Genomic DNA, 10,693 nt, shown 5'->3' on the forward strand with positions numbered 1-10,693 from the left:
GCTATATTTATTTGCATTTAATTGAAAGTATAATTAATTTATTCTTCTTTGCTTATATATAATTTTATGTGAAGTTCAAAACAACAATAAATTTATTACTAGTTAAAACTAATACAAATATTCATTACGTATATTTTATTCATAAATATTTAGGTATCTATTTTTCTCTTTATACATAATTTTGTGTGATATGATTTTAAAGTGTATTGGTTAAAAAAAATCTAAATTCACTATGTACATTTGATTCATAAATATTTATGTATATAATATTCTATTTTTAAGTTTATATATATGTACATTTTTTTTTTTAACTTTTTGTTAAGATTCTTCTTAAGACCTTTTTACATTTTTGACTTTTTAAAGTTTTGATGTCCACAATTTTTTGTATTTGACTTCATAATGTTGACTTGCTCGACAACTAATAACATTTCTCTTCCACTATTTAAAATTATGTAAAAAACACACAATTTAATTTAAAAATAACAATAACCATGATCATATTTTTATAATTTAATTATTTCCTCCGAAAATAATTAGAAATACTGAAACAAATTACAAGTTATGGCCGTTCCATGTATTAAGCAAACAAGAAAACTAGAAGCCACGTGTATTGAGGCGATGATGCGAAGGCGTATGACGTGGACTGAAAAATCGCCGTGGAGACAAAAACTGACGGAAAGGTGAGCGAGGAGCACTAGAATGAAACCCATCTTCTTCTTCCTGTTCTTCTAAAGAGCGGTAATCATACTCCTCGGTTAAAACTGCATTATCATTGTTATTATCATACTTTTTGTTGTTACGCTCACCCCACTTCATTCCGAATTTCCCCTTTGTCATCTTCTGCAACAGACTCTTATGAATTCTCTGCACATTGCCTTTTGGAGGCACCTTAACATGCAGTCTTTCCGCCATGAAATGCTTCACAGCTTCTGCGCCGAGCTCCGCTATTTTTGGGGGAGGCACAACCAGAGGATTTCCTTCTAAATTCAGCAGCTTTAAGCTTTCCAGACCTGCAAAGGAATCGGGCAGGGTTGTAATCTGGTTAAAACTGAGATCGAGGTGTGTGAGGTTACAGAGAGCGCCAATCGATTCCGGGAGAGATACAAGAAAATTGAAATTGCTGCTGACATTGAGGGTCTGGAGATGGATGAGGCTCCCTATGTCTTGAGGAAGCATTCGGAGCTTGTTGAAGTGCACATCCAGAACTCGCAGTGATGTCATGTGAGATACAGAGGATGGCAGGCGGGATAACTTATTTGAGCTCACACAGAGGGTTTCAAGATATACGAGTTCGAATCCCATGCCCTCCGGTAATTGCTCCAGCTCGTTGAAATCGGCCCTTAGCTCTACCAACGCACTGTAAAAATCACAAACACAGTCAATGTCTGGTAATATTAAATTAAATTCCAAAAAAAATTCATCAACAAATTGTTTAAAGCACTTCCTCAAATTTTGGAAAAGATAATTGCCTGCAATCCTCGATTGTTTGGGGTAGTGAAGAAAGCATGTTGCTGCAAAGGTTGAGATATTTGAGCTTCACAAGCTTTCCAATGGAACGAGGCAGTGATCTCAAACGGTTCGAGTGAAGATCTAAGCTAACCAGACTAACCAGATTCGACAACTCTTCTGGAATTATCTGCAGCCAAAACCAATATTTTTCAGAGATAATAACAGGCCATGTCCCTCCTGCTCTTGTAGGGTTTTGTGGATTTTGTGTGGGGTTAGCTGAGACCTAATTTTTATTTTTGGGGGTTTTAACTTGAAATTATATTGCACAAAATTGAAACCATCTATAGAATAAAATTAGATCCCTTGAAGAAGATCATAAGAATTTCGGTAAAAATAAAATATCCAAATTCAGATCTCTTGCTGAGCTCCTCCGTTTAAAAACAAATGTTGTGAGCAATCTATATTGAAATATTCTGGATTTCAAAGAAGAAAAGCAGCAAGATCTCCCAGCAATCATCGATCCAGCGGTTCTAATTTTTTTTAATATTTAGTATCAGGAAATTTAACCTTTTATCAGAGCTCGATTCAGAAGCCCAGGTATATAAAAAAATATGTGATTTAATGGTGGAGTGATTCCCACCAGATCTATATATCTCAATTCCAGTGGCTTTCAAGAACAGTCCATTATATCTACCAGAGAACAGAATAAATCCTTAAACCAAAACACTAACAGAAAAAGAATCCAAACAAACTGGTAAACCACAAGAAATTGAGAGACCAACACTACCTGAAGATTAGTGTTGGAGAGATCAAGTTTGAGAATGAAATTGATAGTAAAAATGGATGATGGAACATCGTCCACCAGAAAGCTGCTCAAATCAAGCGCCTTCATGCCATTTTTATCAGTTGTAATGATCGTCCATGGATGTTGAGCAAGAGCCGCTGCTATTTTCTTCTCTGTTGTCTGTGATGACTCGCCCTCCATCGCCAAAATTTCTCAATTCTCCTACACAATTCGCACAGAAGACTTCCACAAAATTAAACAATGACTGGGTTTCTCACTTCAATTCAATTAAATGACGGGGTTGAAAACGCGCTCCTTGCACGAGCCGCCATTGTAGAGATTTGATTCAATAAAATCGAGTTTGGCGGAAATCTGAAATCATGACTTTCTTAACCACGATCTAATCCAAGATACGTAGGGAAAGCGGCCTCCTCCTCTGTCCATCATAATTTCTAGACAGAATAGACTCCGTCTTGCTGTTGGACTTCTAGATTTTATTAAATGGGTTAAACTGCATTATTTTTACTTTCAACTTAGCAGTAGTTTTTCCATTACTCTTTATTAATGATAATACACCTTTCAAATATTTATTTAAATAATAAATCAATAGAGTTTAAATTTTATATATATTAATCTAAATTCATGATGTGCATATATATATACATATATTTGCTTTTAACTTTTTATTAAGATTCTTCTCGCATTTTCATATTTTTGACTTTTTTAAGTTTTGTTGTCCACAATTTTTCACAATTTTTTGTCCTGCTGTCCTCTCCCTTTCTCCTTACTTCTTAGTGTTGACTTGCTCAACAATTTGATTCATAAATATTTTCTTAAATAGTAAATCAATAAGAGTCTAAATTAGGCTTATGTGAATGCAATTTAGTATTACCTACGACAAATACTAATAAAAAGGAACTAAGATTTATTTATAAAGCAACAAAATATCAATTTTAATTGGTGTGGTAATGTGAATAAATTTTGGAATATGATAACAAATCTTTTGGAAAAGAGTTGAGACAACAAAATTTTCAGTTTTAGAGTATCAAGTATAATTGTAGTGATAATTCTATCCAAATGGTGATTCTTTCATGAGCAAAATGTGATGTTTGGTATTTTACTAAAATGTGTATGTGATGTATATCTAAGTGTGAAATTTGGTTCATGTTAAGAAGCATATTTAGATCTACTATGCAACAATTAAAGTTTTGGACTTTCTCACGCCCTGGTCAAATCCCTTGGATTCAATTAATCTTTGTAAAAGAGAGATACAAGGTGGTAATGAATACCAATGTTAATAATCTTGCTAAAACCTAATTCAAATGCATGTGTGTTTATGTTCAAAGATATCCTTAGGCTATAGATAGACAAGGTATATTAATTTGTTAATCTTTTGTTGTATTTAATTCTTCATTCTCATATATGACTAATGTATAATTCCTATTTTTTTTTTAAATGTATAATTCCTATAAAATAAGGAGAGCTTTTGTGTTCTTTCAATATTTTGTGGTCTTTTGATGATGATGCAGGAGCATCTAGGAGAATCCAAAAGATTTGAAATTCTTGTCATTATTGGGTGTTGTTGCCTTGTGATTTGGATGGTAGGTAAGCATTTTAGGAGGAGTGTTAGAATCGATTTTCGGGACGTTAGAGTTACCAAAAAGATATCTAGAGGTGACAAAGTGGAGATTTTGTTAGTATATTGAAGAGATCCATTGGAGAATGCCTCATTCTACCGCACTTGAGAGTTAGGATCTATGGTTTGAATTTGCAAAGTAAGTCTACACATGTGGTGTCAAATCTCAGAGTTTCCAAAATTGAGCTTTAGTAGAAAGAAAGTTAACATTGGTAAAGTGTTCACTAGGCAAGATGATTGACTCTAGGTGTTGTTCCAAAATGATATGCCAAAGAAGACAAACATGTGGAAACAAGAGGAGTTAAAGGAGGGTAGTAAGGGAATAGTAGACGTTGTAATATAAAGCACATGATGTTATTCAACTATAGTGTCATTGCAATGAAGCAAAAGCCATCTGACTACACAATACATGAAATCTAATGTTTAGGGTGTTGGCCCACTTGTAATGTTCCCAGTTGGGGATTGGATTATTTGGCATTCAAGTCCTCCAAACAAACATTAGTATACAAACAATATGAAAGATAATTAAACATATATATTTGTTTGGGCAATTATACAAGAAAAAATGTTATACGTTATTCTACATATTTAACAAATAATGTTAAGCTAATTTATTGTTATCTATAAAAAAGGATACAATACTCAGTTGGACCTTACCTAGATTGACCCAACCCTCTATTGAGAAATATTTCTCAGTTAGGAGCAACCCAGGATGTCGTCCTCCTAAGGTCTCTATTTGGGATCTCTATTAATGAGTGAAATCATTAATTTTCTTAAAGCTTGGCAGAGATCCCACCCCTGCTCAAGCTTCTCTATCTCTAACATATGCATATGGTTAACCTCTACAATATATATATATATATATATATATATATATATATATATAGTCTCTAAGAGATTCCCTATGAATCTCTCTTTGGATTCCTCTTGGAATCTTGGCATTCAATTTTGCCCTTTGGTCTCTATGGCTCCTTTAAAGGGAGCAATCATCGTAGACATTATCAGGGACTTAAATATAATTCTGCTCTGAAATGCCTCAATGATCCCTAGCTCTGTAAATTGCATCTGAAGCAATCTCTATTTCCTTTGTTTTAGTTCTGAGTGTATCTCTACAATCTTATGGTAATTGTTATTTAACATCACTAATATATAACTATAATATTATAATCCTAAGTGTATCTCTGTCTCTAGAAGTGTCGTTACAATTCTGAGTGCATCTCTATTATGCTAATTTTGAATGTATCTCTGCAACATTGATTCTAAATACATCTCTGATATATTAATTTAGAATGTATCTTTGTTATTTACCGGCTATTCTGCTTTAATTTATCTTGCGGTATGATTTGAATTCCACGGCATTATTCATGAAGTATTTCCTACGGCTTAGGGCAAACCACTTACCGTTCACTTGCCGGTGGTGTATCTTGGATATGCAGGGTATGCTCTATTCCTTCCACGATTTTTGCTTCCAACGTGGCTATCACTGTTAGCACTATCCCCATGCATACCATCAATAACACAAATGTTACTACCTATAACTTGATAACAATTCTGATCTGATCTGATCAATGGTGATGTCACTAGATGTTTTTGATTCCTTCCCTTTGTATCTCTCAATTTGAGGGAGAGGTCACACCTCTTCATCATGTATGCCCTTTGGCAAGAGACACACCCTTTCACCGTTAGCACCCTTTGAAGGAGTGCAACTCTTCATTATTTCTACCCTTTGAAAGGGACACAACCTTCCATAATCAGATGTGCACTTATTTAAATCAGATCTGCACTTCTCATTTCCAAATTATCCGCCCTCTCAAATGAGGTTCTCTTCTCCCTTTTATATCTCATTGTTGAGGGAGTCACAACTTTTTCTTTCATGTCTTTTGACTTTTCATTAACTTTATTAATTTTTAATTAATCATATTTAATTATATTATTTTATATTTTAATTTAGTTTTTAATGTTTTAATTTTATTATTATCATTTATTATTAAATTATATTTCAAAGTGGGGACATTACACCACTCCAATTGTATTGAAGAGTTGTGAATGGTATATAAGAATGTTTAATGAATGTTTCAAGGAAAGAAGGAGGGAGAAAAAGATCTAGAGGCAAGGAAACGAATGTAGGGTTCCAAAGAAGAGAGTGGCGATAGTTAGAGAAATTGAAAGTAGAGGATATGGAATCACCTATGGAGGTGCCATAGTGTCTTATAACTACTTGTGATTACTGTAACCTGGGTTGTGGCCTAGCATGTATGAAGCCCAAGTGGCAGATGTAGTGACTTTCTATGATCTAATATAAGAAGATGAATTTTGAGGTTGGGTTTTTTTCTCTTTGAGGCTTGTCCCATGATAAATATTGTGTCTTGTGGCTCTATTGTGTTGATTCCTCTTTGCATGTTCTTGTTGCTTTATATTATAATAATGTTTTGGATCATTAAAGCTACAAGTATGGAAATTTCATTCCCAACCCTCCATCCTTGATTGCATCAAATGGTATCAAAGCAAGGATGACCATTGGGGTGTGTTGAGGTAGAAAGAGAAATTTTGATTCATGAAAGCACTCAAAAATGAGATATAAGAACTAGGTCATTGTAGTAAATATTGGTGAGTCATTTCAAACTTTGTACTTTGACATTTTCTTTCAATGGACAAGGTTGGAAATAGAGTAAAGAAGAAAAATGAACATTTGAGATGTATTGTTAAAGAATATTTGAGGAATGTGAAAAGAGAAAATGAGAAACTAGAAGAAGAGCTGGAACTATTTGGGGATGTCAAAAAGGAGAGTTAAAGAACTAAATGAAAGGCTGGAGTTGTTTATTGAGATCCAAAGGAAGAATGAGGAATTGGAAGAGATGTTAAGGATGATTGAATAGGTTCAAACAATTTATAGATAAAGGAAATATCAAATTTGCAGGAACAAGAAGATGATTTGTAGAAGGAGAATGACCATCGAACATCAAAGTCTCCAATGTGTGCTATCTCATGTGACATAATTAGTTTTATTTTTCTATTAGATAAAACATCTGATAAGTATTGGTGTAGTGGAAGAAGGTAAGGTTGAAGATAATGTGTTTTCTATTCATGATGAACATGACACAAGTTGGTTTGAAAAAAATATTGGTCTTAAGATAATGAAAGGAATGGATTATGAAGGAAAGGGATTGGGAAAACATAGTCAACAAATTAGAGACCCCATTGAGCGAATTGTGGCACCAAAGTATACAGGATTAGAATATACCAAAATGAAGGATGATAAAAATGGTGCTATTGTTCAAGACAAACCACTTCCAAGAAAAAGGTGTGTTCAATGTACTCATTGTAATAGAAGGGGGCATAGGAGAGAATTGTGTTGGGGTCTATACCCTTGTAGCATATGTGGGCTAAAGAATCATTTAGAAAAAAACTATTGGAACAAAGGATGGAAGGAGGAATTTGAGGCAAGTTCTATCAAGATAGATTATGGGTGGACTAATGAACCAAATTGGCTAAGGATACCAAGTAGGTTATAGAGGTTATACAAACATAAGCACTCGTGTTACAGTGGGTAGGTTGAACCTTAGCAAGGAAGAGTGTATGTGGAGCCTAACAAACAAGGAATTCTATCGCAAAGAGAGAAACAACAAGGAATCATAACCTAGCAATTGAAGTGTGGATCAAGAAACTAAGGAAAGTGTAAGAGTTTTGTTTGCAAAGGAAGAATTGTAAATCAAAATTAAGCTTGCAGCGAGGACCTATACAGACCACTAAAGAGTTTTGTATGGAATAAAGGTTAGCAACTCTATCTGAAAAAGAAATCCAAAATAATGGTTTAATATAAAGAAAACAAATTAAAAAGTGACAATGATAATGACAATGATGATGAAGATTATTATTTTTTTGTTTACTAATCTCAAGAAAACTAGGTTCTTCATGAGCCTATACAAGTTGAATTCTTGAAGACTTTCTATGGTGGCATGCAACTAGTTTCTAATAAGGTGCACCCCTCTCTACTTCAAACATTACAAATGGTTGAAGAAAAAAAAGGAAAAGATACATATTTTCTTGCTCGCAATCATTTGCCTAAATCAATAACAAATAGCAATAATGATAAGAAAGATAATATTTCTCTTATGTTTGCTGCTCAATAGAACTAGACTCTTGGTGATCACGAACAAATTCAGTTTTTAAAAATTTTCTATGGTGGCATACATATTACTTCTAATAACATTCACGTGTCCTTGTTTAAACTTTACAAAAGATCAAAGAAAAAAAGGAAAGGAGATTGATTTTGTTTCTCGTGATCATTTTCTTAAATCAATGATGTAAAACAACAATGAAGAGTAAAATGATCCTTCTCTTGTAGTTGTTTCTCAAAGAAATTAGACTCTTGGTGATCCTAAACAAGTTTAATTTTTGAGAAGTTTTGAGTTAGAAACTCAAAGAGATAGTAAATTCAAAGAGTAAATTTCCATTGAATCATGTAATACTAGAGATTAAATCTTTCACCAAATTTAAAGTGCACAACATGGAAATCGATCCACCAAATGTCTTTTTGACTTGCATGCAACATAATATTAAAGAGAATGATGAAGAAAAGATATATCAAGATGAATCTTATATAGTATTTATTCCAAGTTGGTGTCTCAATGCTTCTAACAATGATTTCATTTACAGAGAGGATATTCTTATTCATCCATCACTATATTCATTAAAGAGGATAGCTCCATTGATGAAGTCAAAGTTTTAGCAACTATTGGGAAACATTTCACTACTATGACTAATGGAGAGGCAACCACAACTAGACCCTTGCAAATATCTTATCTTCCTTTAGAAATGGAGCTCTTTACATTTGAGAATATTGATGAACTTTCGATTAGTAGCAAAGTTGACATGGAATTTAAATATCGATTCCAAGAGAAAACGTATGAATCATTAAGCATCCACTCTTTATCATACATGCAACCTAAATATAAAGTTTTCAAATTTTAGGAAGAGCATGAAAGAGAAGAGTCATTGAGACAAGAGAACACAAAATTCCATATAGAAATCAATGAACAAATTGAAGATAAGATCAATGAAGATATATCAATAAATTTCCTCATCTTGATGCAGGTGTACAATATTTATTTTTTGGAGCATTCAAAGATTGAAGCAATTCTCTTTTTGAATATTTTAATCAAGTAGACAACCCTATATCGGAGGATGTTTTTGGGAATTGTACCAAAATTCAATCAAGGCATGAGGTAATAGGAGATCTAATGAAGGAGTTCAATTAAGTTAGCTCTCATTCCCAGATTGGTGTTTAAAAACTTTAGATGATGACTTACCCTATGGTGAAGGTGTCTACCTCAATCCTTTGTTTTTAGATGAATGTATATTTATAAATGATTCTCAAGATACAAATGTTCCTTCTTCTTCATTTTTTTATCCTATGGAGAAATAAGCCTTTAAAATTCTCTTGACAAAAGAAGAAGAAAATATTATTATGAAGGTTAACCCTATGCTCTTGAAAGATAAGATTCAATATTTGCATTGGCACAATTTTCTTCACATCACAAACTATATGAAGCATGTATAATTTGTGGGTTAATGTGTTACAGTCCAAACTATCAGAAGGATCTTCAAATAGAAGCTATTGGTATGCTTAATAAGATGCCAAAAATTAACACCAATGTTCAAGGCGGTATTGATGTGTTTCAAGAGAGCTCAAAAATTTATGATGAGAAATGGTTGTTCGATGATCTATTGTTTAGAAATCTTTCTCATCTCACTTATGTCAGTTTGGCTATTAAGCTTGTAGGTGCTACACAAATACACCTCTCTTTTTTGTGCAAGTTCCTATTTATCTCATCCTATTAATTGCTTGGTATGATCATTCTAGAGCCATATGAGGTAGGAGTACCTACCATGTACATACTTCAGGTAAAGCAAATTGTTGTGTTCATCCCATTTTTGGCTTGCATCTAGTCTCGCAGTCATTTTTTTGTATTATTTTCCCGTTGACTCTATTGCCCATTGGATAAAGAACTAATCTTTGAAGAGATTCTATATTCATTGTGCATCCTTTGCAATCATTGTCCCTAGTCAGAGCCAACTAATAGCCTTGTTTCTAAACTCAACAAATTTTAAACTTTTGGCATCTAAATTCTTGTGTGAGATAGTTCCTAGTTTACAAGGTCTCCAATCATACTCAAACGTTGAGCCTTTTGCCACTTTGAAGCAAAACATCCATTGTTTTGATCAAAACATTAAGGAATAATAGTGCAACTTGAGAAAAATCACAAAAATAATTAAATTCAAAAATCTATGAGGAATGGTGAAAAATATTCCTAAGTGGGTCTTCCCGGTAACATTTCATCTAATATGACAATTTTTTAGTTCGAGAAGACTCCTAATTTATGAGATACTAAAACTTTAATTTTTCATTGATCGAATTACAAAAATGACTAAATTAAAAATTTGGTTCGATTTAAATAGAATAAACTTTATAAATTCTAGTCGTAATGATGTTATAAAAAATGTGGCCAAGTTTTGTGATGACATATTGATTCAGGTGAAATATCAATACAAAACTTTATTGATTCTTCTTTATCAAGCTCACAAGTTTGGCAAGTTGAGAACTTCCCTCGAAATATCAATACAAAACGTGAACAAAGGGAGTACAGCTTAAATCACACACACTAAGCTTGCACTTCTAGGCTTAAAAGTGTTAAACACTCAAAGTTGACTGACATTTTTCTAGGCTTAATATGTTGCTTAAGGTGCGTGGTCACACTAAGAATACACTTCTATGATTAAAAGTGTTAAACACTCAGAATTGACTAACATTCTTTAGACTTAAT

General features: G+C 33.2%; 1 protein-coding gene across 1 annotated transcript; it reads right to left on the bottom strand.

Annotated features, from left to right (window-relative positions):
- Nucleotides 1-448: 448 nt before the first annotated feature.
- LOC131070723 (plant intracellular Ras-group-related LRR protein 1) lies at nucleotides 449-2,683 on the bottom strand. Its single transcript, XM_058006333.2, has 3 exons — nucleotides 2,237-2,683; nucleotides 1,470-1,636; nucleotides 449-1,357 (listed from the first exon to the last, which is right to left on the bottom strand). Exons 1-3 carry the CDS (start codon nucleotides 2,432-2,434, stop codon nucleotides 595-597), a joined length of 1,128 nt encoding a protein of 375 aa, XP_057862316.2. The 5' UTR covers nucleotides 2,435-2,683; the 3' UTR covers nucleotides 449-594.
- Between the last annotated feature and the right edge of the window lie 8,010 nt (nucleotides 2,684-10,693).

This window comes from Cryptomeria japonica, chromosome 6 (genome assembly GCF_030272615.1).
Source record: "Cryptomeria japonica chromosome 6, Sugi_1.0, whole genome shotgun sequence".
Classification (NCBI taxonomy): Eukaryota; Viridiplantae; Streptophyta; class Pinopsida; order Cupressales; family Cupressaceae; genus Cryptomeria; species Cryptomeria japonica.